Source organism: Notothenia rossii (assembly GCF_949606895.1).
Source record: "Notothenia rossii genome assembly, chromosome: 4".
Lineage (NCBI taxonomy): Eukaryota > Metazoa > Chordata > Actinopteri > Perciformes > Nototheniidae > Notothenia > Notothenia rossii.
In genome coordinates, this window is record NC_136902.1 from 25,816,298 (window position 1) to 25,843,909 (window position 27,612).

General features: G+C 42.7%; 1 protein-coding gene across 6 annotated transcripts; it reads left to right on the plus strand.

Annotated features, from left to right (window-relative positions):
• The first annotated feature begins 371 nt into the window (after positions 1 to 371).
• On the plus strand, positions 372 to 27,413 carry mybl2a (v-myb avian myeloblastosis viral oncogene homolog-like 2a). Of its 6 annotated transcripts, none has more exons than XM_079678217.1 (14): positions 373 to 390; positions 18,338 to 18,391; positions 18,617 to 18,676; positions 19,783 to 19,885; positions 20,186 to 20,257; positions 20,491 to 20,583; positions 20,695 to 20,915; positions 21,092 to 21,212; positions 22,511 to 22,564; positions 22,814 to 23,040; positions 23,329 to 24,031; positions 24,789 to 25,031; positions 25,438 to 25,638; positions 25,802 to 27,413. In XM_079678217.1, exons 2-14 carry the CDS (start codon positions 18,381 to 18,383, stop codon positions 26,402 to 26,404), a joined length of 2,712 nt encoding a protein of 903 aa, XP_079534343.1. In that variant the 5' UTR covers positions 373 to 390; positions 18,338 to 18,380; the 3' UTR covers positions 26,405 to 27,413. The 6 variants fall into 6 exon arrangements, with proteins under 6 accessions (XP_079534346.1, XP_079534343.1, XP_079534342.1 ...); XM_079678216.1 differs by lacking the exon at positions 373 to 390 and adding an exon at positions 17,951 to 18,254 and having other exon boundaries at positions 18,341 to 18,391; XM_079678215.1 differs by lacking the exon at positions 373 to 390 and adding an exon at positions 17,952 to 18,254.
• Positions 27,414 to 27,612: the final 199 nt, after the last annotated feature.

Here is a 27,612-nt window from a genome sequence, read left to right on the forward strand (position 1 = left end):
TTTAATTAATTGTGTTAATATGCCTAGATTGCCTACTCTCAAATTCATGTATTATATTATTGAGTCAATAATATAATACATTAACCGTGCTTTACCTGAATCTCATCATGACACAAGAGAGGACGGCAGGATTGTCATTTCCCGTGTTCAGTGAATGCAACAGAGGCAAGACACCAGACCAACCAGAGAGTTGAATGGAAATAAACATCTGTCTTATTGGCCGACAGGTACCTATCATGTGACCTGTGACAATGTTTAAAATAAACTGTCAGTCGGACTCAGAGTTTTTGAAGATGGACATAAGAGAACATTTTCTTTAAAAATATGACAATTCTCAAGTGGGGGCTCACACAACAACCCCAGAGCCACTACTTGAGCCAGGTAAACAAGGTATGTAAATGTCAGTAAACTTCCAAGTTATGCGAACATGTAAGCAAAGCATAAATTACAGCTACGTTGACGTTACTTTGAACCGCGGGGGTAAGCTAAACCATTAGCAAGTAGCTATAGCTAGCCAGATTAAATAAACACTTTGTTATATAATCTAAATGTAATGTTTTTTAGCGCTACCTGGTGATTTAAAAGAAAGCTCTCTGGGAAATGTTGACTTACTGTTCGACATGAAGCTAGAAGCTACCTTACAGTACACAGTTGATCCGGAGTCCTGTCAATTAAAGTGTTTCAGAGTTAGCTTAGCTAAGCATCAACCTAGCACTGAAATATATGGATGTTATGTGACAGTATTTCTGAGAAAAAGTCAGCTGAAATGGTGGTATAGTTGCCACTGCTTTACATTTCAACAGCATGTTTGAATGTATTTGCAGCAGTAAATGTGGCTGTTTGGCCAGTGACGTTGCCATAACAACACCTGAATTTAAATGTGCAACCTCTTTTTTTGACAGATTTTTGCAAGAAATTATAATTCTTCTGAATGATATTCCTATTGACAGCTAGTTTCTATGTGAACATTATGAGATGGACAGCCAGAGAGAATAAATGAAAAACAGTTATGAAATACTATATGACAAAACTTGAATACAGTTTAAGTGATTTGTAAGATATCCATAAAGAAAAATCTGTTTACAGTTCTGTTTCATATGGGTGTTGAGAGATGTATCCATAGATCTCTTAATTTTGGTCTCAAAGTGCACCAGATTGATGCTTTTAACTTCAATATTTAAAAAAAAATCTTCCCGGGGGAGCGTGCCCCCGGACCCCCCTAGAGGAGGTTAGGTCCACGGTGTTTACATGCTTATTTATACAATATGTGTGCTTATGCTATCATCATAAGACAAAAGTTGGTTCCTTGTTTTGTGTAGTGAGAACGCGCTAGAATGAGGGGGGCCCCCAAGCCAGAGCTTGCTTAGGGCCCCCAAAAGTCTAGGGCCAGCCCTGAAGTGACATATGAATCTAATAAATACAGATTTGTGATTGAAGACATCATGTTAACATGAAGTGCATGGTGCAATGTGCATCATTAATAGTTCACTAAATTATCTAATGGAAAGTAGGATACTTTACATGAGCATTTCTTTATTCTACTTATCTACTCCATTTTTACTTTATTGATTTTTATTTGTAGAGACTTTTCATCCTAAACAAGGATTAGTTTCTTAATCTGAGTCCATTGGTCAGTGAGAGACGTGGACGCTCGTGAACTGTCAGCGCGCGCGGGGGGGGGGGGGGGGGGGGGGGGGGGGGGGACGCCTGTCAGCGCAACTTAAATAATGCAGTTTAAAACATAACAGCAGAAAAGCGTTTTGGCCAATCAAAATGAAATATGCGGGACATCGTCTCAATTTGCAAAAGTCGGAAAGATGCTGTGCAGTCCGGTGTCGGTACACGATGTGTTCGGGGTACACGATGTGTTCGGGGTACACGATGTGTTCGGGGTCCGTCTCTTACCAGTGACGTCACGACGTACGACGGCACGACGTAATAACGTCAGTGACGTCACGCATTGTGGTTGGCTGTAAGGTAATTTACCCACGCTGTCTAGAGTATAGAGGTTTTTTTTTATCATTACATTACATTGCATTTAGCTGACGCTTAAGTGCATTCGACCAACAAGATAAAAACTTGAAGAAATACAATACAAACTTGAAGAAAAACTAGGACGAATGAGGAGAAGAATAAGAGAAATCGAAGGTAAGAAGTATATAACGTAATATGGTAGGTAATATGTAATATGTTCAGTGCCATTATACGTTAGTTCAAACAGTAACAACGGACTATTTTTCTTAGCGGATGCATGTCAATTTAAATCAATACATACAACTATTTCACATGTACAATATTTTCTTAGCCGTAATACTTAATACTACTTATTTCGTTTTGATTGTTATATGTGATTATATTATATATTATCAAGAAATTATATATTATATATCAATATGATATACTTTTCTATATAATAGATTATCAAAAAAAGTATTTATTAAGTAAGGGATAATGTGCAGCAATCACAATCGAGTCTACAATCGAATCCATAAAGACAAAGTAAATCTGTTTACTGTTGTTTATGGATGTTGAGAGGTATCCATATATCTCTTCATTTTGCTCTCAAAGTGCATCAGATTGATGCATTTAACTTCAATATTTTAAAAAAATCACTCCAAAGGGAGTGCTTGTTCTTCCTTCTGTCTGTCTGTATCTGTGTATTCTCATGTTCCGATTAACCCAGCCAAATTGTTCTTCTTTTGTGTCTATATCGACGCCGGGATCTTGATTCGAGGCTGATCCTCTTGCTGTGGTCCCTCTATTCTGAGTTCTGGATTAAGTCGTGGACTTCGGGTCGTGGCTGAACCTGTCTCTGCGGTCCTGCCTGGTTCTTGTCGTGCTGCCTCCCTGAAGGCTCCCACAGGATTGTTGACATCTTCGTGGATTCATCCTCTTATTATAGACACATACATTTCCTAACATTTGGTCAACCTATGCTGTCAAATGTATTATCTCTTCGATTTGCACACGGCATCTATTGCACGTCTGTCCGTCCTGGGAGAGGGATCCCTCTTCTGTTGCTCTCCCCGAGGTTTCTCCCATTTTTCCCTTTAAACTGTGGGTTTTCTCTGGAAGTTTTTCCTTGTACGATGTGAGGGTCTAAGGACAGAGGGTGTCGTTTTCTTCTCATACTGATATTCTGAACAAACTGCTGTTGTATTAGCTGTAAAATGTCTTTACTGTAGGGTATTTTTATTATTTGTACAGCACTTTGGCTCGACCAAAAATCGTTTGTAAATGTGCTATATAAATAAAACTTGATTTGATTGATTTGATTTGAAAGGGTGTGCGCCAAGGTTCCATATTAGGACCAATAATTTCACCCTATATGTAAATAATCTCTAATAATTTTTCAAATGCTGCTTTTCATTTTTATGCAGATGATACTGTTATTTATTGTTCATCCTCTTCTATAGAGCAAAGTCTTGATTTCCTCCAGTCTGCCTTTGATGTTATTCAATTCCATTTATCTCAACTCAAGTTAGTATTAAATGCAGACAACTCCAAACTCATGATATTCTCAAATGGCAAAAAGTTAACTTCTTTTCTCCCCAACATTTGTACTGTTCAAGGGACTGACATTGACATTGAAAGGGTCACTACATACACAATCTAGGTTTTATTATTGATCAGAACTTATCTTTCAAGTCACATACTGAAAATGTTGTTTTAAAATTAGGTTTCTCCTTTCAGACAAGGAAACATTTGATCTCTGCAACGTTTTTACCAGTATTGGATTCTGGTGATCTGCTTTACATGAATGCCTCTGACCAGTGCCTAAAGAGTTTGGATACTGTGTACCATTGTGCATTATGTTTGATTACATATATATATATATATATATATATATATATTATGAGTTTGGAATAAATATACACTTTATGAAAATTATTAGTTGGTTACTGTTAGTAAAAAACTGTAAGGTTAATACTGGATGTCTGTTACACTTGGATATGTTTTCTGTAATACTTGAAACATAATTATTCTCCAGTTTATGCATTTGAGTGACTTGCAGTTAATGCTCAACATTCAATTCAAAACCTTTATTTATCCAGGTAAAATCCCATTGACATCAATGATCTATTTTTCAAGGGAGAGCTGCAGCAGTAGGTTCTATTTCGTATATGGCTTTGCCCTCTAAGGCTATCGCTATTGGGTAATCCCCCTGCGCACCCGCGCAGCACTGAAACACTTGTAGTCCACGCCCACCCGCAAGGTGGGCCCCACCCTCGGGCTTCATTCCGCTATAAATAGGAAGGAGGCCCGACAATCTGCTCCCTCTTTTCTTCAGCAAACCACGGCAGTTACTGAAGCACAGAACCATTAAACATCATGAGCAACAACTGCGTCCGAAATTGTCCCTCATGTGGCTCAGGATATATCATGAGCTATGACCAGAACGCAATGTGCGAATCCTGCCTGAGGCCAGAGCACGCGGACGCAGCTCGCAGCCAGCAGGTCGCTTGCTCACATTGTGCCGTCTCCCATCAGCCGACAGGAAGCGAAGAGCGGACGCTCTAGCTGCTGTGGCCGACGAGGACGATTGGCCCTTCCAGGAGCACGTGGACGGCAGCATGTCCCTGGAGCCGAGTGCCAGGCAGGAGTCGGACGATTCCTACCTCGTCTCCCTCCATGGCTCACCGTGCGGTTCTCCCCTCCCTCCCTCCCCCGGACGGGGGAGACAGAGTTGGAGCAGAGGGCTGGTTTGGCGGCCGAGCATGCGGTCCCCTTCTCCGTCGCCACAGGACGGCGCCCTACGTTGAGCTCCCCCAGAGAGTATGTCGCCCGCCAGGCCGACCGGGTGCACCAGTGTGCCTTTCAGGCGGCGGCGAATATCATCGCGCTGCTCACCGAGGCAGAGGAAATCAGCAAGGCGGCCACTACGGCGCTCACTCTGTGAGCGTCCGTCGCTGTCTCCCAGGCGACGATTTCCGCGTGGGTGACACAGATCCAGCGCCACTTCTGGCTCCAGCAGGCGTCTGTTACGGAGACGGCCAGAAAAGTGCTACTGGACGCTCCAATCAGCCCGTAAGGGCTGTTAGGACCCCAGTTCCACGCCATGGTGGAGTCCATGAAGACGGCCGCGGAACAGGCGGACAGCATTCGCCAGCATGTCAGCTGGCTCCAGCCAGACTCGCCCTTAGGTGGCTCCAGGGGCTCCATCCCACGTCTCAGCTCCCCCGCTACCACAGACAGGGTCTCCCGGCGGCGAGTCAAAGGGGAGTGAGGCTCCCCCGCTCCTGGTCTGCTCCGCATGAGCCTCCGAGGAAGCAGAGCCGGTAATTAAGCCAGCTACTTAATCTGTTGATTAAGTAGACAGCAGGCCTCCCTGCAGAAGCCTGCTGGTTTTAACCTATCGGTTAACCTCACGGGCAGCGGCGGTGAGGGCAATGGCGTGGCTCGTCACCATGACGACCATTACAGCACATCACAGAGAAGCCAGAACGGGGGAATGAGCAGTATTCCAGGCTGAGTGCCCCCAGCGGCAGCGCCCGCAGCGCCACGGCGCCTAGGGCTTGCTGCAGAAGCCTGCTGGTTTTAACCTATCGGTTAATAAACTGCAGAGTTCGCTAATTAAGCCGGCTGCCACTAATCTGTTGATTACCAGCAGGTCTCGCTGCAGAAGCCTGCCGGTTTTAACCTCGATTAATAACCTGCAGAGCTCGCGGCATTCCTCTGTCCGAGATACGCCTCCTACACACGGTCATAATAAACCCATGAGCGCCGTTATATAACGCCTCATGTGAGCAGCACTGCACACACCTCCATCCATCCCCTGAGCGTGTACGCGCCTCATGATGAGAGTCGGAGTGAGACGCAGCGTGTGGAGGCCCCCGCACAGCCCTTTCGGTCCAAGCCCACCTGGGGTTGCCTCACGCCCTGTGTAAACCAGCTGCCTATAACCTGTCGGTTAATAGCCAGCAGGGCTCGTTGCTAAAGCCTGGTTTTAACCTGTCGGTTAATAAATTTCAGAGCGCGCTAATTAAGCCGGCTGCCACTAATCTGTTGATTAGTAGACAGCAGGGCTCGCTGCAGAAGCCTAGTTTTAACCTGTTGGTTAATAAACTACAGAGCTCGCGGCATTCCTCTGTCCGAGATACGCCTCGTACACACGGCCTTAATAAACCCATGAGCGCCGTTAACGCCTCATGTGGGCAGCACTGCACACACCTCCATCCATCCCATGAGCGTGTACGCGCCTCATGATGAGGGTCGGAGTGAGACGCAGCGTGTGGAGGCCCCCGCGCAGCCCTTTCGGTCCAAGCACACCTTGGGTTGCCTCACGGGCAGCGGCGGCAGGGGCTCTGGTGTTGCTCGTCACCATGACGACCAAAAACACATCCCGAGAACGTGCGCCCGCTCTCAGAGTTTTTCTCAGAGTGGCAGCGAATGTGTCTGATGGACAGATGGATGAGCAGGCTGATCAGCAGAGGATACGTCCTGCAGTTCGCCTCTCTCTCCCCCCCACAGTTCAATGGGATAAAGGAAACACTGCTCGTCACCATGACGACCATTACGGCACATCACAGAGAAGCCTCTCCCCCCAGCAGTTCCATGGGATACAAGAAACACTCCTGTCATCCCAGGAACAGTGTCTGGCGCGGTTTTTACTCCGCTATTTTTCTAAATCTCGGAAAAAAACGGGGGAGTCGCCCCGTTGCTGTAATCAATGTGTTGATTCGCACAGACAACAGGCCACGGCTATGGAAGCAGCCTACCTCAATCGCCAGGGAGGAGTACGATCTGCGCAGCTTCTGAATGCAGCCAGGCGGCTGCTGTTCTGGGCGCGCACACACGTTGCTCTCATCAGAGCAATGTTTATTCCCGGCGAATTGAACAGAGGGGCTCGCAGAGCGCAGCAGGCGTGTTATGCGAGGAGTACGGAGACTCAGACCTGTGTCACGCGCACTGGCGCCTCAGTGGGATTTGGCTTTGGTGTTACGCGCACTAAAGCAAAGCCCCATTTGAACCTTTAGACCAGGTTCCCCTTAAACTGTTGTCAGCCAAAGTAGTATTACTTTTTGGCTCTATCAGCGAAGAGGGTGAGTGATTTGTCTGCTCTCTCTGTGGCTCCGTCATGCCTCTGGATCCAAGGAGATGGCAGTTCAGCTGTTTTACGTCCTAACCCGGCTTTTATGCCAAAGGTCATCACAAGCTCGTTAGAGTCATGAGTGATCACCTTGGATGGCTTCTTTCCCCCTCCTCACAGGTCGGAGGAAGAAGCCACGTCTCATCTCCTCTGTCCTGTGCGCGCGCTGTCCTGCTAGTGGCGCGCACGGCTGCCTTGCGCCGTTCTCAGTGCCTGTTTGTGCATTATAGAGAGCGCTCGATCGGGCAGCCTCTGTCTGCACAACGGCTGTCACACTGGCTGTGTGAAGCTGTGTCACAGGCTTATGTCTCCTCTGGGGTGGATCTCCCGGAGAACATCAATGCGCACTCCACCAGAGGAATGTCCTCCTCCACGGCTTTGCACGGAGGAATGTCAGTAGAAGACATTTGCACTGCTGCATCTTGGTCTTCCCCCTGTTCATTTATTCAATTGTATTTGAGGGATGTCTCCCATTCCTCTCTGACACACCCTGTACGGAGTGTCTTGTCAGAGTGAGTGACGTCAGGGATCCAGCCGTGCGCTCTTCTGCCTGTCTGCACGCAGAGAGCTGCTGTTCCCCCTCTTTTTGTCACTGGGCAAAGTATGACCTTCGTCACTACTTTTCAGAGCGGCAGGTATGTATTGTTCCCAGCCTTCGTCCCCTCATGGAAAATATTCATGTTATGCTATATTCCAGGGACGGTGATGCGCCATTACGCATGGCACAACAGGCATGGGGTGTTATTGAGCAGGTGTGTCTGTGCTTCTAGTGCCGGGCGGACCCAGTGGGGCGCAGACTACATCATGCTTCGCCCTTAACCCAATAGCGATAGCCTTAAAGGGCGAAGCCATATACGAAATAGAACTGAGGTTACCTACTGTAACCCCAGCTTCTATGAGTAAATGGCGTAGCCCTCTAAGCGCTGGGCCCCACTGGCTCTACGAATAGCTGAAGAAAAGTTATTTTGTATGGGAGCAGATTGTCGGGCCTCCTTCCTATTTATACCGGAAGGAGGCCCGAGGATGGGGCCCACCTTGCGGGTGGGCGTGGACTACAAGTGTTTCAGTGCTGCGCGGGTGCGCAGGGGGATTACCCAATAGCGATAGCCTTAGAGGGCTACGCCATTTACTCATAGAAGCTGGAGTTACAGTAGGTAACTACAGTTCCACATGAAGACATAAAAACATAAACAACAGAACAACAAAAGGACATCATACAGCAAACATTACAGGGATTACATTTTACATATCTATCCACATGTACAGGTACTAACAGCATGTGATTGTGGAGCATCCAAACGAGCTTTAAAAACATGTAGTGGTACCAGCTTGGTAATTTTTCATTCTTTTTGCAGACTGTTCCAAGTTAGTGGAGCTGCACATCTAAAAGCTTTCTTCCCTAAGACACTCCTAGCACTTGGCACATTAAATAAAACCACAGCATGAGATCTCAGGCAATAAGTACTTTCAATTTGCCGAGAGATCAGGGAGCAGATATAAGATGGTACTTTATCCAACATGGCTTTGTAAATGAAAATGTACCAGTGACTGAGCCTCCGTACAGTAAGTGATGGCAAAACCGCCTTGGTTTATAGTGTACAGTGATGCGTAAGTGCTTTACAGTTTGTCACAAATCTCAGTGCACTGTGATAGTAAAACCTTATTGTGGTGTAATTATATATCCAAAGCAGTCGGAAGTCAGAAAATCATTAGTGATGTTTAACCACTCAGAAGACAGCCCATCAAAATGAACATATTGGGATTTTTCAGAGAGGTAGTTCATCTTCTACATATAATAACGGACAAAGTAAAGAATGAAGTGTAGGCTCTGTTTAAATTTTCGGAATTTGACCGTGTATGATGGTCCTCTTGAGTTGCCGTACAACCAATGGCGTACAGCCATTGCTCCGTTTTCATTTTTTTTAAACATGTTTTTCACAAACATTTTCACACGCTAGGAGTATAGGAATACTTAAATTTGGTTCGTCATGATCTGTAGATGTGATTTGCCCCCGAGCACCCCTGGGTAAATTACCGTACAGCCAACCACAATGCGTACAATGCGTGACGTCACTGGTAAGAGACGGACCCCGAACACATCGTGTACCCCGAACACATCGTGTACCGACACCGGCACAAAGCGGGACATCATGGTCGCCCTAAACCCAAGTCGACCTAAGAAGACAGTGGCTTGTAAATATACGATGGGAGAACTTCACCATCACTTTAACACAATTAAAGATGTTTGGAGTTTTATTTTAGTTAGGTCTATTCATTTTATTTTTTGTCAAAGAGATGCTGATTTGAAACCGTTGTTACATACAGTTACGGCATTTCCTGTTACTGGCGGAGAGAGGGGAGCTTGTCCCAAAGCTTGCTGCTGCATTTACGCCCTCAACCTGAAAGGCGGGGGCGTCATTTAGCTGCGAGTGTCACTCCGTCGAGGAGTGGGAGTGGGTAGGGTGTGATTTGGAATTGGGCCGCGCTCATAGTTCATTTTACTGTGTGTGTGTTTGCATGTGTGTTCTAAAGGGTGTAACTCAACTGCATTCAGTCGAGCATGACAGATGAATAAGGATCCAATAGAGTAGAATTATTGAACACAAAACAAACAAATAGACACACACAGCATGTTACAATCGTTAATTGTAGGCCTATGTAAAGGGGGAAAAAGTTAAACACTTAAATGCACAGTTGTATGTTTCAGCTGTATCATATTTTGGCACAAGTAATGTAGATTTCATATGTGTGCATGTGCTACACATACGATCAGTTAAATGGTTTATATATTACTCTCTACTATAAATGCTCTGTAGTTGATCTGATTGAAATTGTGATTTTAATCTCTAAACCGCTACAGTACTGTATAAAGGGTTGAACTTATAACTTTATAACTTAGGGTTTAATGTAATTGTAAACTATTGTGCCAGTAAAAAGTTTCATTACCAACTCAGGAGTGAGCCAGTTTCGATTTCCTATTGAGGCCCATCAGCTGCAGAGAGTTAACTAATTAAAGGGGCGTGGCCCCACAGCTGTGACAACTCAGCAATCAGGTGTCCATTTTAGGTAGCACTTTCCAGGAGCGTCAGACAGCAACACGTTCTCACTCCCAACCCGTCACATGTTGACGGTCGGTCAGGGCCCCTCCCCGTCACTATATTACGCACAGGGTACCCCTTGAGAGTCAGTTTTCAACGGGCACGGCGTCCCATAGACCTTCATAGACCTCCCATAGCGTTGATAATAGACGCCATGAGAAGGCTCCCCGGCAAATGGTCTAATGGTCGGTTGTTATTGTCAATATTAATATAATAATTAGGGATGCACCGAATGTTCGGCCACCGAAAATTATCGGCCGAAAATGGTTAAAAAGGCACTTTCGGCCGAAAGGGTTTTAGCACCGAAAAAATATCACCGAATGTCAGAGAACAGGGTTACGTTGATCATACTCCGCATATTTGTCCGGGTGTTTTGATTTCAAGTGGTGGACTAATCCCGAAGTGGTGAAAGTCTTTGCAGTTAAACCCCCTCGAGAAATGTCAGCTGAACACGTTTTACAAATTGCAATCCGCACCTCTTTCTCTGATATTTTGAAATATCTCCAAGCGGCAGACATGTTGGCTGTGAGCCAGCCGCGTGTATTATTTGTATTATTAGATATTAATAGGAGACACAGACAGGCAAACTAATGGCTTTATTTAAACATTAAAGAATACTTTAAGTTAAGGTCTTATTTTGAATAAGAAAAAAGCTTTGGCGGTATAAATATTAAGCCTGACAAAGTACTAATATATTGCTTTCCTGCAATGTTAACTACTGTATGTTTAAGCACTTATTTTAACTGATATTATACATATGTATTATACTCTTAAGATGTATGTAGATAGTATAAGAAATTTGCAGAATACAACAGTTTAATGGTGGAGGTATACACACATATTGATAGATGTCTTGTAATGCACTGTTGAGGAACCTGCGACCCGAGTTTTTCAACTCCGACCTTGTCAGGTATTGAATATTCAATAAATAAAAAACACAGAATTATTAAATATAAAACACAGAATTTGTGTGATTATACTAAATGATTTACAAATAAACACCACTGCATATTTACAACTGTTACACATGCTGATGTAACGCAAATGTTTGAATGAACTCATCTCTTTAGACTCCACTTCGAGCGATAGAATTACTAACAAAGCACTTATATACTAATAAAGGGCTGGCTTTCTAAATGCCAGTTGAGTAGCACTTGAAATGTTTGGCTCTATGAAACCTGATGTACTTATATGATTCTGTTTTCTTAAAGGTTGTATCTTCCTGGTCGAATGCACTTATTGTAAGTCGCTTTGGATAAAAGCGTCAGCTAAATGCAATGTAATGTAATGTAATGTAATGTTTCCAACTTGGGATCAATAAAGTATATCTTATCTTAAGATGATCGATGGCTACTGCCATATTTGACACCAAAAGCCTCCCAAACGTTGGATTTCGTTCTTGAGCAAGAGATATTGACAATGCTGTATTCTCCGCTGGAGAGCTTCACCTCAGCCATTTCGAATGTGGCGCGCTCAGCAGCAGATTGATGCGCTGCACAGGTTATGATTATGCGCCGTTCCGCGGGGGAGAGGTCTGAGGATTTAAACATTAAACTAAATTATTATCATTTTAATATATTTATTATGCAACACCCGCGGCCCGACCCGCATCATCTTTGTTTTACCCAGAACCGAACCCGCAAAAAAGCGTTACCACCCGCGAATCACTTTTTTTGCGGGTCACCCACGGGTACCAGACCCGATGCAGGACTCTGCTTCCGGATGTAAAATTCTCTAAAGCAACTACTATCAGCTGCTCCGACCCTCGGTCCTGACGGACTCCAACTTGTGTTTATTAATCAAACAAATAAATAAACACAAGGATAATTATGGGTTATTGTTGAGTAAATAGCAGTGTGTGGTTTAGAAAATAATACAAAATTAGAAGGAAAAAACGATGAAACAATACAGATTTCAGTATTCTGAGCCCCTACTCTCCCCATAACTGATGGCTACAAAAGTCCTACATTATTCAATTAAAATAAAGAAGTAAAAACAATAAGTGTGGCTTGATATTGAGTAAGAAAAAGGTTGATAAACGCTTTGAGAATGGATCTGCGGAGTGCATTTCGCCGCAATCCAAACTCGTCTATTACCAACGTTCAGGGAGCTCTATGCAAGTCAATGGGACGCCCTGCCCGTTGAAAACTGACTCTCAAGGGGTACCCTGTGCGTAATAGGGTGACGGGGAGGGGCCCTGACCGTCCGTCTACATGTGATGGGTTGGGAGTGAGAACGTGTTGCAGACAGACGAAGACTGACAAAGACAAATAGAGTCCTGTTGGAGTCACGAGGGAGGCAAAGAGGAGGTAAATCCTACTTTAAATTAGCTAAGTATCGCTGGTGTTTATATCCACTCTTGCTAAAAACATGTGTATAATCTCCATTCCTGTTCATGTGTCTTCTCGCAATTATTAATGGCCCTGTGTATCTCCTAATCGATATAACCTGCCTGCTCTCGTCTATCCCACATGCTCCACTGAGATCCAACATAGTTATAGGTGGCCTGTGGAACTGCCAGTCAGCTGTTCCTATAAGGCTGACTTCATTTCTGGCTACGCTTCCCTGCAGTCTCTGGATTTCCTTGCTCTCACTGAGACTTGGATTACTCCATCCAACACATCCACCCCAGCAGCTCTCTCCACAGCATATTCCTTCTCCCAAACACCCAGACCCACTGCCAGAGGAGGTGGCACTGGTCTCCTGCTCTCTCCCAAATAGAGCTTTTCCCTCTTCAAGCTACCTAACTTCACTCCTTCCACCTTTGAATTCCATGCGGTCACAGTAACCCATATACAATTAACCATTGTTGTTCTCTACCGTCCACCAGGCGCCCTGGGGGACCTCTTGGAGGAATTAGATAATCTCCTCTCACACATCCCTGAAACTGGCCCTCCCACTGTACTTCTCGGAGACTTCAACCTCCAGACAGGGAAGATAGACGAACTAACATCTCTTTTGCTTTCTCACTGTCTCCATCCCCACCAACTCATAACGCTGGCAATGTCCTTGATCTCATATTCTCAAGGAACTGCACTACTTCTAACCTCTCTGTAAACCCACTCCACACCTCGGATCAATTTTAAATGTCATTCTCTCTACCCGTTTCCAAACATAACAAACTAATCTCTTCTAACTCTGCACCCGTCCGTCGTAACCTTCGTTCCCTCTCCCCCTCTACTCTTACCTCATCGATGCTCTCAGCCCTTCCTTCCTCTGACTCGTTCCAACTCCTGCCTCCAAACTCTGCTGCAGAAACTCTCCTCTCGACTCTTTCATCCTCTCTGGACTCTCTCTGTCCTCTCACATCTCGGCAGGCTCGTCAGTCCCCTCCTGCTCCCTGGCTAAATGATGCACTGCGTGCTAATAGAACCATCCTTCGGGCAGGTGAGCGGAAACGGTGGAAATCCAAACACCCTTACGACCTCCTAACCTATCAAGCTCTCCTCTCCTCTTTCTCTTCTTGGATCTCTCGATATCTCGATCCATTCTTCCTACTCCAATCCCCAACAACTATTTTCTATCTTCTCCACCCTCCTGGACCCCCCCAGAGCCCCTTTCCCCTCCTCCCTTCCTCCAAACGACTTCGTTAACTACTTTGAAAAAAAAGGTTGATGATATTCGCTCTTCTTTTTCCGACTCATCTTTACTCACCGCTGGGTCACCAGACCCACCGTTCACCCACACACTAACCTCCTTCTCCCCTCTCTCTCCAAGTGAGGTTTCTTACCCTTATTACCTCTGCCCGTCCTACCACCTCCTGTCCTCTGGACCCTATCCCCTCAAACCTCCTTCAGACTATCTCTCCTGATATTCTACCGTTTCTCACCCATTTCATCAACACTTCTCTAAATTCTGGTCACTTTCCAAACAGTCTCAAGGAGGCAAGAGTAAACCCTCTCCTAAAGAAACCCACTCTCAACCCGTCCGATGTTATAAACTACAGGCCTGTCTTTCTCCCCCCGTTCCTGTCTAAAACACTTGAACGCGCCGTCTTTAAACAACTCTCCTGTTATCTCCATCAGAACAACCTTCTGGGTCCGCACCAGTCTGGTTTCAAGGCAGGTCACTCCACAGAAACTGCCCTCCTCGCTTTCTCTGAGGAACTGCAAACGGCTAAAGCAGCCTCCCTCTCCTCTGTCATCATCCTTCTGGACCTGTCTGCTGCATTCAACATGGTGAACCATCAGATCCTCCTTTGCACTCTCCAAGAACTTGGAGTTTCGGGTTCTGCACTTTCCCTCCTCATCTCATACCTCAAAGACCGCACCTACAGGGTAACTTGGATAGGGTCCGAGTCCGACCCTTGTCAATTAACTACAGGGGTCCCTCAGGGCTCTGTCCTTGATCCCCTCCTCTTCTCTCTGTACACAAAGTCGCTCGGATCGGTCCTTAGCCCGCATGGTTTTTCATACCATTGCTACGCTGACGACACCCAATTAATTCTGTCTTTTCCCCGTTCTGAAACCCAGGTCGTCGCACGCATCTCTGCTTGTCTAGCTGACATCTCTCGGTGGATGTCTGCTCACCACCCCAAGCTCAACCTTGACAAGACTGAGCTGCTTTTTCTTCCGGGAAAAGAGTGTCCCACTCTTGACCTAACAATCAACATCGGCCCCTCTGTTGTTTCCCCGACTCAGACTGCAAGAAATCTGGGTGTGACCCTAGATAACAAACTGTCCTTCACTGCAAACATCGCTGCCACAACCCGCTGCGTCCCCTCTTGGCCCAGAAAGCGAAGCAACTTCTGGTCCAGGCTCTCGTCATCTCATGCCTAGACTACTGCAACTCCCTCCTGGCTGGTATACCTGCATGTGCCATCCGACCTCTGCAGCTCTCATCTCATGCCTAGACTACTGCAACTCCCTTCTGGCTGGTCTACCTGCATGTGCCATCCGACCTCTGCAGCTCATCCAGAATGCAGCGGCTCGTCTGGTCTTCAACCTTCCAAAATGCTCCTCCGCTCCCTTCACTGGCTTCCGGTAACTGCTAGAATCCACTTCAAGACACTGGTACTTGCGTACCATGCTGTGAATGGTTCTGGCCCTTCCTACATGAAGGACATCGTTAAACTTTACACCCCAACACGTGCACTCCGCTCTGCATCAGCCAAACGGCTCGCTGCACCCGCACTGGACCCAAGTTCCCATCAGCAAAAACACGTCGGTTTGCTATCCTGGCTCCAAAATGGTGGAATGAGCTCCTCATTGAAATCACGACAGAAGAAGCCTACACATCTTCCGGCGCAGAATGAAAACTCATCTCTTTCGACTCTACTTCGAGCAATACAATTACTAACAAAGCACTTATATACAAACAAAGGACTGGCTTATCTAAAGCCAGTTGAGTAGCACTTGAAATGTTTTGGCTCTATGAAACCTGATGTACTTGTATGATTCTGTTTTCTTCTAGTTTGTATCTTCTTGGTCGAATGCACTTATTGTAAGTCGCTTTGGATAAAAGCGTCAGCTAAATGCAATGTAATGTTTATTTAATTTACCTGTTTTTATTTTTAATCAATTCTGCTACATTTCGGGTATACTTCATGATACCGAATATTTAAAGAGAGTTTTTACTTCTGATAAACTGTGTTTCGATACTATCTAAAACAATTTTCACTTTGGAAAGATTTGAATAAAGTTACTGAAAAGAAAAAACAGGTCAGATTCAACCAGATTTGAACAGAGAATATTGTGCAACTTGAAGGAGGCAACTCGAGGATTAAAGGGTAACTGCACAATTGCTCAAAGTCCTCTTAGCTCGCAACTTGTTACATTCCACAAACTTGTCACACTTCAGCTCTGCAAATATCATGCTATCTATGCCATCATCTGATTAATGTTTACCAACTCTGATTCATCAGCAGGGAAAACATTAATGACAGCGCAAACACTTCAAAGTCACAATAAAAACCACACATCTAATTTATAACATGTCATAGAGACATAGTATCCTTCTTTATAAATAAATTAACAAAAGATTGGAAATATATCATACCAATGACATGATCAAAGCAAGGTCAGGACCAAAATAGAGGCAGTTAAAAGTAAAACAAAATTAAACAAAAGACCAAACACGAGAGGGGAAATAAATATAATGCATGAGCAAAATTGAAGATTTTTGGATAATATTTTATATAAAAGATTTATATGATTTGATCGATTGATACATTTATTTCGAACAAGTAAAATAAATAATTACAAAACAAAACAGATGTTGCAGTGCATAGTCATGTAAGAGAAATCAAAACAAAAAAGGACATTTACAACAACAACAGCATTAGCAACATAAACAGTGCCACATCTAGTGTTCGAAAAGGAGTGAGAAGAAGTATAATTTATTTAATCTCACCCCCTTGTCCCTAAATGATTTATTTATACGGTAATCTATAAGAAGAATCTAAAGAGAATTTCAAGAAATCTTTAAAGAGGAATATGTTGGTATATTAACGTCCCTTTTGTTATGGCTGTTTGGTCTTGTTTTCTTTGCTCTCTTATCTGTTTTATTGCTTCTCTTGTGTTTTATCTCTGCATAACAACTGAAAAATAAGTGTCCACCATAACCAGCAGAGACTTATTAATTGAAATTATCCAGAGTGATCCAATAGGTCAATTATTAACTCCGGAGACACACCTGTCCACCAGTGAGAACAACATATGAACAGCTCACATTACTGTACAACTGCACCACTTAGTGGTCAAAATGAGAAACACATGATCAGGGTGATTGACACACAGATGGAAAGGAATCATTCAAATGAATGTGGAGTCGACCTCTGTTTTTTATGTAAGTGGAAGTGTGTGTCACATACAGTATACTTAACATATAATACATAGTTTTAGACATTTTCATTATGATCAAATGATATGGGCAACAGGATTTCAATAGTTTTTGACCATTTACAAAACAGATTAAAGAAAAGAAAAGAAAGAGGTAAAAAAACAAAGCACACGAGCTAGCTGTAATGCTAGCTGGTTTTTGCTAGCTGATGAAAGGTTAGTACGCTATATGTTTTTTAACTTAAAATTAGCTTTTTTTCTTGAGTCCTCTAACATATTAGCAATTTTATTTATTTTACTGCATACAAAGGAAGGGGAGTATTATCAGATTGCAAATGAGAAAAAACAAACACTGACTAAAAGCTAACTATCGTAGCGTAGAAGAGAAGCAGTAGGTCTATCTCTGTTAAACTAGAGGAATTGCAAGACAATAGTTTTCATTTACCTTATAAATCATGTAGGCCTATTTAAACATATTAAATCAAAGATAATTTAATGAACATCATGTGTCGTTGCTGCATGTGTTTTTTTGTATTCATGTTTCTCTGCCTGACTAATTTAGCCTTCAAACTGAACTTCCAATTGTTGTTGTTGTTTGTGTTGTTAAATAACTTCTTAGTTTCCTCCATTATTTTGTGAGGCGGCATTGTGTAATAGTAAGCATTAGTTACATTTGCTTTGACTAACCAACCGTTGCTTGGCAACACTGTTAAGACTGCAATGGATGGTGCAACTGACAAACTGAACAAGTCAAGGTTCAACAATGTACGTCTGTCTTTAACATTATAAACTATGATAACATAGCAGTGTCATTTCAACAAAAAAAGCTGAAAATAAATCGAATTACGCCTGATTTACTTAAAGCAACGTGACTTGTAGCCTAGCCTAGCATAATTAACCTGATTTTGTAAAGAGGCTAATGTTGCTATTGTGGTGGAACGTGGAACATTATACACTATCATGTTTCAACTTGTGTTGTCCTTATAAACGAGTAAGTATGACTTTTTCTGAAGGCTGTATTGACACTGGTATGCTTTTAAAGTGATTTATAAACGTTAATGTTGGAGAGGAAACAGCATGTCGAGCAGCAGAGCCTGCAGCAACAGCAGCCGTTAGCCGTTTGCGCCGGTTGGAACCAAACCGTCCCTCACATGGTTTCCGGGGAGATTGTATAGCAGTGTTGTTCTTGAACACATCGCCTGCTCCACAGCCCGGACTCCCGGGTAAATTTCTACAGATACAAGACCACAAATTCTTTATCTGTGTCTGTATTTGAATAACTAACAGGTATGTAATCAAGCGTGTGTTATTTGAGGTTACTTTTATCCCCCAAACTACGGTTTGTTTTAGTTTCTGTTAAACTATTTCAGCAGCAGTTGAGAGCTCCAGTCTGCCAGCAGAGACAGAGGAGGGATGTCGCGCGGGTAAGTGTGGGAGACGTTAACGTTAACGTTGCATTAAATAAAATAAATAATATGAAGTGTGTTTATGCAGTTCGCCTGGTAGACATGTCTCACAGCTGTATTAATTATAATGTAACCATCGACACAGCTGTACATCAAGTGGCTACATTGCTACATTATATGAGAGTGTGAGTGAGACGAGTGTTTCCTCTCTTTCATGTCCTATGTTCTGTTGTTTCGTGGTAGTGAGCTGGAAAAGCTGGACCCGGCTGTTTTCCAGAAGCAGTTGCACAGTCTGGAATTTAGGTGGGCATGAATTTGTTATCCCTACTGTAATGTCAGCTAACTTTCTCCATTGTTATCATCTCAAACTCCTTATTTGTTCGCCACTAAAAAGTGTGCATTTGCGGACACGATGCCCCGCTAGAGGCGCCCTACTTAAGTAACAGTCAACGTTTCCTAAAGCGTGCTCATGATACTATGTAGCCAAGTTAGCTAGCTTGAAGTTACAGTCAAGTTTTGTTATAAGTTAATTGGTTGAAATACAATTTTTGGCTTATTTGTCCCAATAATCTTGTCTTGAGAGTTGCTAAGCGCACTGTTGAGATATAAATGACAACGATGTGTATGTAAGTCGAGAGTAACTGTTTGGTTTAACAGATTCTGTTAGCTGCTAAGCTATGTCAACTTGTCTATGGACAGTTAAGCTATCACGATTCTGTTGAAATGTTGTTGGACGGGAAAAAGAAAAACACAAGCTTTCAACAGACGGAACATTTACAGGCTAGGCAAAAAAACGTAGTTTGTTATTTGTATTTTGTATATGAAAAATGTAATTTCAAATGCCTGTTTTCAAAGCAGCAGTAGCAACTCGGTTTTCTTTTTTCAATGGTAAAGAATAGAAGAGTAAAACGGGACATTATGCGTTTCTAATGTTTTAAATGTGAGCCACACAAAGCTGCAGAAACACCTCTATCATGCAGTCCAATTCAACATCTCTGCAAACTACACAACCTTTGATAAACAGTTGCAGATTGATCACTTCATAATTTGTATTGCATAAGGTAATAATATGTTTGATATTGACTTAATAAAGTGGTGATTTGCATCGGCCAGTACTCTGCGTTGCTTTTACCATAGACTGATGCTTTCTTGCAGTGACATATCTGTTTTTGCATCTGCTTCTGAAACATCTTATGGTACACCAATGCAACATGATATGAATTATTATTTCTAAAATTGACATTCAAACTCAATTGCACCAATATAAAGTCCATATCAACTATGTCATATGTTGATATCAATGATCACTTGAGAGACAGTAGATAGTGATTGCTATGTCACTATTAATAAACGTCATATATTGAAACACAGTTATACATGTTTACATTTCTGTTTTTCTGTGGTTGCAGCATGGACGAAGAAGGGGATAGTAATAAGTACATTGACACTGACTCGGACGCAGCTGACCAGAAGGATGGTTCGAAGTGTAAAGTCAAATGGACTCAGGAAGAAGTGAGTAGAAAGAGGGCTCTGATCCTAATGTCTATATATCAGATATTCATCTGATTACATTATCTGGAGCAACATAATATTATTTCCTTTATTTTGCTATCATAGCTTCCATGGCCTACATTTTGCAGCATGCTTGCAAAAAGTGCCAACTGAGGCAGTTGTGCAAACTCATGCTTAAGTAATGTAGTCACATATGTTTCTATGGATGAGTTTGTTCCGTAGCTACTGGCAAAAGTTATCAGTTTTTAAAATTACTTTAAAATGGTACTGTATCTGAACAGATTTTTCTCTTGTGTGCAGGAGGAAAATCTCAAAATCCTGATCAACAATTTTGGAAAAAAAGATTGGAAAACCATTGCAATTTTTTTACCAGTAAGTATTTAGCGGAAACGCAATCAATCCTGTCAGAGAAAATGATTAATGATCAGCTATATGTAAACTTTTAAAGTTTGGTGTGACAAAGTGAGGCCAGGTGTCTTGCAGCATTGTGTCTGTCTATCAGGTTGTGAACATTTAAAAAAGAAAAATACTAACCAATCGATTGATTTTCCTCTTAAATAATTCAACTGTTTTTCCCTAAAACAAATTGGCTTTTACTTTGGCAGGGGCGGACAGAATCTGACTGTGTGCACCGCTGGAAAAAGCACCTGGATCCTGATTTAGTCAAGGGCTTCTGGACCAAAGAGGAAGATGAAATGGTAAAAAAAACTACACAGAACATCTGAAACAGACTTAAGACCAGTTTGTTGTAAACATTGTCACATCTCATTTTGTACTCCTGTGTTAACATATTGAGTTTCTCTTGACAGATAGTAGAGCTGGTGGGCAAGTACGGCAACAAACAGTGGTCTTTGATTGCCGGGCACCTGAAGGGACGTTTGGGAAAACGGTGCCGTGAGCGCTGGCACAACCACCTCGACCCACTTATCAAAAAGAGCTTATGGACCGATGAAGAAGATCTCATCATCCACAAAGCCCACACCATCTTGGGAAACCGGTGGGCTGAGATTGCCAGGCTGCTCCCTGGAAGGTGGGTTGAGTAGCTGTTATGGATTTGCTGAAGTTTATAAAGAGAGAAATGACCGACATTTTAAATGCATGATTCAGTTGTTATTCTTAAACTAAAGAAATGCATGTAAGAAAGTTTCAGCCTGTTTTGTTTTTCACTAAGACATTTTAATTTATATTTTTTGGCTCCTCTTGCAGGACAGACAATTCTGTGAAAAATCGCTGGAACTCCACCATCAAGCGGAAAGTAGATTTGGGCTTGTACAAAGACCTAGCTGACAGCATTTCCCTTGATATTCAGAACTTTGTCGAAGGAGAGGTACAGTACTTATTAAGTTTAGCACATACTATAAAAGGCTTATAGTTTTTCTACATTCACAGCCATTTTCATGTTTTTTTTTCTCAATAATTTCTTAGGGGGAACATTTGAATATACATTTCTATAATATTTAATGATTACTTATATACTCTAACATTATGTGGGCTCAAGGCTCGACATTAACGACTGCCCGATGGCCCGAGGCAATCTAGTATTTAGCTCTGGCAATGAAGCCTCACCTGCTGGTTGCCCGATCGGGCAATCTATTATGGCAATTGTGGAGACGTGTCAGTGCCTGACAGCGGTCAAATCGGTTGGAAAAAGTTGCCAAAAGTCGGTCAACCAGTCTTTTCATGGACGTCGCCATTTTGTGTGCTTCGCGGATGCGCTCGGCTCCTCTCGACTGCTGCTCGGGTCTGCTCGGTCAGCTTCAGGATAAGGAGGCATTCGTTCGACCAACTTCGCGATGTTCGGGCTGGCCCGGTCAATACGATTTCTATTCAATGAATACTATCCGGACAATTAATCGAATGCAACCACATTTTCGCGGGAATTTCAATTTTTTTACGGATTCTGATGCTGAATACCTAACGATCAAATCATTTAAAGTCAGTATATTACAATGTTTCAATTTGTTTGTAATTAATAATTGTATAAAGCAGTTATTTCAGGGTGGTTTCGACCTCTTGCCAATTCTTAATTTCTAATAAGCCGGGCCAGTGTACACTCAAGGTCTCCCAGACTAACACTAGATAACATTACAAACATTTTTAACAAAGGGCCATAATAGGTTAAATAATGTTTGTTTTGGCAGTTATAACTGAATGTAATGTTTTCTACTTTTTTACTTGTGTCTTGACCAACAACTTAAGTATTTCTCATAGCTATGCAGGGCATGCAAGCGAGCAAACACAAACAAGAACTCATGCAAACAAACAAGTGAAATGAAGAATACAATTGAAATTGTACAATATAATATTGTGGTGGTTCATCTTATAATTCAGTCTAGAGAATGCACCAGACAGCATCTAAGACCTGCAAAAATCTAAATGTTCTAGGGGGAGGCCCCCCAAACCCTTCGTGCGTCATTTCGTCCTCGCGTATTTTTCAGGGCAATCTCTATTGGGCTCAGGGCCATCTGTAAATTAGCTTAGATGGCCCACAGGGCCATCTCCCAAAATCCTTAATGTCATGCGCTGGGGCTGTTCAGATTATGGAAGGAAAATGTGTTTTGTGGTTATTTTATAATATTTTGCTACAAAGACACTATTGTGCTCAACTCGTATATTGTTTTACAGTTGGACTTCAAATGTGACGTTGTATTAGACACTGAACCAGTAACTCCAAAAGTGGTAAGCTATTTATGATGGTTATATTTTTTGCTATTTAACTTTTACCGACTGAAAGACATTCAAATGTTGTAGAGCTACTTCAGTTACATTACGATAAAGCAGCTCCCAAACAGAGCCATGACAATAATAACCAGATAACATTTTATGGGTGGTCTGGGATGCATGTTATCAAATACAATTTATATTTTTTTCGGTGATGCTTCCAGATGCCAAGCTTGTTTATTTTGCTTACTCTTTGTTTTTCTGCAGATAAGGCCAGAGAAAGAAAAGAAGCAGGAGTGTCAGAAGAAAGTCAGACCGAAGACGCCCACTCCGCTTCCACAGACTGTAGCATCCATGAGTCCCTCCTTGCCCCGCAGTTCAAGTTCCAGTCCCAGCTCGAGCTCAAGTGCTGCTCCGGCACCTGCGCCAGTGGAACAGAAACAGTTTGTGACTGCAGCACTGAGGATGATCGCGGAGGACATGCTGCCACTCAGGTGAATTGTAGCGCTAGTGGCTGATAGTGTCCTTGCTGGATTTGTTAGTTTGTTAAACTAAGTTTACTTTCCCAAGTCAGATAAATCCTTTCGTGGGTCTACCTTCTGTAGTTCATGTTATATGTGTCGCCTGACTTTGAATTACAATTACAGAATACACATTTTCTAATCTGTTGGGCAAAGCAAATGTACTTAAATATACACATCCAACCACTAGTCTTGTTAATGCATTTGCATCCATTATTTAAAATGCACTTTACCAATGTTCCTTCACTTTATTCCCCACAGTTTTATTGAAGGTGCAGGCTTCAGGTCCTTCATGAGTACCGTCCGGCCTGAATGCAACAAGCTGTCCCAGCGTGTCATGGGCCTACAACTCTATGATGATGTGGAGAGAACCATCAAGCCTCAGCTCATTCGTGACCTTAAAGCTTGCCTTGCCAAATCCAAAGATGGTGAGAGCGCCATTCACGTGACCTTTGACCTTTGGGCAGGGGATGATGCCCATCCAGTGGAGGATCCCATAGTCGTGGTGCAGCTCCACTTTGTCAGTGAGTCCTGGCAGATCCGCCGTCCCATTGTGGCCTTCCGCCACCTCAGCCACAAAAACCTCAGCACGGCTGTGGCCAGGGAGCTTGAAGGTGTTCTGCTGAGCTACGGCATATTTCCTCGCAGCATCGGCTACGTCCTCACCAACCAGGCCAAAGAAACCCTGGCCGGGAACAGTTTGTTCTGCGACTATAAGATCATGTGCTCATCAAGCAGGGGAGAACCAGATGGAGACGAGATGGTGTCATTTCTGTCGAACCAGATGCCTGGAACAGAATCCCCTTTTTCAGAGCTACAGATTGGGAACAGGGCCACCTGTGTGGCCCAAACATTGCAGCTTGTGATTAAAGAGGCACTGCAGAACTCCAGGGTTGTGGAAAATGTAATCTCCCAGGTCCACAACGTGGTGGCTTTTTTTAGGAGCAGCGCCTACTGGAGCGAGGTAGGAGAAATTAAGTCTTGCAAGTGTAATTTACCCTGTATTATTATATTCTTTTTACAACGGTACATATTTCTGTAACCAAATCAGTTTTTCGGGTTTCAGAGATTTTACATCCAAAGATGAGGTAGTACCGGCAGTGTGTCTTGTTGAAATTATGTGTTCATTAGGTCTATTCTGTGTATTAAACCTTTCAAATGTATTGTCCTACATCATTTAGGTTTAATCCGATTTTTTTATGAAAAAGCTTGTACATAATATGAAGGATTCATTTTCTTTTTTTCTTGCTGGTGTACAGAAACATTTATTCACCAAAATTATCAAGAAGTAGTATTTTGTTATATGGTTATTTTAGTTTACTGACATCAGATATATTGAGTATTTAAAGCAGGCACCCGTTGACAAATTCTGTGCAAATAGTAATGTTTATGCCAATACCGTTTACGCTAGCTGGGTGTGGCTGCTGCTGTCCAAATCAAAGGCAAATAAATAAACAACATTTAGCCGGTGCAAAGTTGATGTGACAAACGGATAAACAGGGGCAAATGTCATCTTATTCACTAATAAGACAATGTCCGGCAAAAATGCTAATATCAGCTAAATGTGCTATTTGAGGTGAGACACCTTATACAAACATTACTGTTATACATATTTTAAATTCTATCGGAGATCTGACATTTTTTTGTTTGCAGCAACCGAGAGAGTATACTTTCCTGATTATTATTTTCTTTAACTTGTTTTGAATCTTTTATTTGTTTAGGTTTTGATGAAGGAGTGCAACGTGTCCCTGTGCCCTTCCTCCAGTAGCTGTCGCTGGAACTCCATGATGCTGTCTTTACGGCGCATGGTGCAGGAGTCCACCTGGAGCGCCATCATGACTCTCTTAGCTCAGGCTCGCATAGAGGCCAACGACACAGCCAGTGTCCCGCCTCTGGTCATGGCCAAGAGGGAGCAAGTGATCGACATCCTGGGTCTTCTTGAGCCTTTTGAGGAGGCCTTGCAGGTAAAAGAGAAAGTAGATTTCATGGATGTGTTGGATCATATTTCATAATAAATTGCACTTGTATATGTTTTTTTAAAACCCGAACATTACTTGAGCCATTTGGTCACAAATCCTTTCCTATTTATACTTGCATTTCCAGTTTCCTTTACTTTCTTGTTGTAATTTATTTCTGAAATGGTGGAAAATAATGATGCAGACGGCTTAAGAAGAAATATGAAGTAATACGCATTGAAACTTACTATCTTTTTAATATCTACTATCATTAGTACATTCAGCCCAGATTTAAGTATAAGATACTTTCTTTGTGAATACCTTTTAGAAATATTATGTACATGTATGGAAATACAGTAGTGATGTCAGTAAAAGATTATGTGAGATAATTTCCTTTTTGCTTCTTCTTAACCAGGTACTGCAAGGAAATGGAGTGACTTTTTCTTTCATCATACCGTCCCTCATCGGCCTTGATAAGGCTCTGGAGAGCCTTGTCACTAACTACACCCACTTCAACAAGGCCCTGCGCACTGGCCTCCACACACACTTCCAGTCCATGATTCAACAGAAGGACATGATAATAGCTGCTGTGCTCGACCCGAGGATCAAACTGCAGGTATTGAAATAAAGCAGTGCTTTTATGTTGTGCTTTATGTATTGCATCAAATGGCATCTTGTACATTTGAATGAAAGTGTTTATATTGAGCTCTCTGTTACTCCTCTGAGGATCTGCACCCAGAATCTGAACTCTCATCCTCGCTTGAATGTTTTTTTCTCAGCCGTTTCCTGATGCCAAACAGGAGGTGGACATCACAGGTTTCCTATCGCCACCACCAAAGCATCTGGCGCGCACCATTGTGGAAGCCGCAGTGGAAAGCATGGGGGCCTCAGCATCTCCCCCTGTTGAGGCAGATAAAGACCAGACAAGCAAAGAGGTCAACCAGCAGAATGGCGAAGAGAAGAGCCAAGACAGCGTGACGATGAAGGTATCTAGTGGCAGCTCCGACGACAACAACTCCGACGGACTCAGCGGGAACAACCTCAAGCGTAAGTCCATCTTCAACTTCCTCCAGCCGGCTGCAAAGAGCATGAAGACATCAGAGCTCGATGTGTACCTATCAGAACCGCTGTGGGAAAGCAACTCCAGTGTGTTGTTCTGGAAATCTGCCACTCGGTTTCCTCTGCTTCAGAGAATCACCAAGAACCTGCTGGCAGTGCCGGCTACCTCGGGGGGCTTCGATCGGCTGTGTCCCATGGCAGCGTGCATCGTGAGAGCCAAGAGGAGCCGCCTGCCATCTCACACCACAGAGAGACTGCTTCTATACAAAAACTATTTAAAGACCAAGACTGGTAAAAAGCCCAGTGGGGTCACTAAACACTGATTGGTTATGTGACAATTGGTTCTGGTTATTCTGTCCTCCACCACTGATTCTACATACTATGCTTTAAAAAATGAAGGTATCCCCCTCAAATACATGTCTTCAAAACACTGGATTAAACCAACTGAATTCAGCATCATTTGAACATCGCAGCAGTAGTCAACAGCAACAATATATAATATACTAAAAGTATATTGACAAAGAGTAGCTTGAGGATCTCTTTGGTTAAAATAGCAAGATACTGTAATACAGCACAAACTATTCCTCTGCCAGTGGATTGAGTGAAATGCAACTTCTTTGCTCTTCACATAAAGCAGCTCGACTGCATTCCAACAGTATTGACTTGAGCATAATTTACAGTGTAAAAAAAATTCTTCCTGAAATTGTTAAAAAAAAAGATGCTACACTCAATAACATTGCTTAAAATCACAACTCGTAACATCAGCGTGTGTTTCTGTTTATGCAGCAATTGGATAATAATTGCTCTAGGCAGGTAAATCAGCATGCATGGCTTCTCAGTACCCTAAGGCAAAATGTACAGTGCATTTTCTACATTTTTGGAATCCATTTTTGTCCCTTCCTTGTTATTTATGCTGTGTGTTTATGCAAGTGCAGATATACTGTGTATTTGGTCACCTGGAAGTACATTGAACAAGCTTTTTGTTGAAAGCCATGTTTATTTTCTTAGTCTTTCTCAAATTGTTTATATTTTTCTGTTTTTGGTCAGCGATGCTTGAAAGGTGCCCTTAATTAAATGTTTTCTCAAGAGTCTTGTTGATGAACTGTTTCTGATCTTAACTGAATTGTAACTTGTGATGAGGGATCAATGGGAAAGATAATTCTGAACTAAAGTTCACATTGAATGACAGCTAACTGATGTATTGCAGCGATGATTGTCCATATTGTACCAATAATATAATAATAACACCAGTGTGAACTTAAATCCTGTGATTTTGCATATCTCCACATGGACATATCATTTTTATGAAATAATAAAGCTATGTTCTCTTCAGTTTCCTGTCCCTCACATCCATTTCTACTGCCACTTTCTGCATTTCAGTAACAATATAACTTCATTTTGTAATGACCTGGGAACTGTCACTCTAAAAGGTGATAGTTGATCATTTAATTTTGAGTGATTTATCCCCAGCACCCCTGACTTAAGGTGGAATGAAATCTATCAACCAAAAGTCAAAGAAATTATTATTTCA

Excerpts from the sequence above, each read along its gene's own strand:
- mybl2a (XM_079678217.1), top strand. Across the intron at positions 20,258-20,490 it reads CCATTGCAATTTTTTTACCA|GGGCGGACAGAATCTGACTG; the intron begins GTAAGTATTTAG and ends TTACTTTGGCAG. Across the intron at positions 21,213-22,510 it reads AGAACTTTGTCGAAGGAGAG|TTGGACTTCAAATGTGACGT; the intron begins GTACAGTACTTA and ends ATTGTTTTACAG.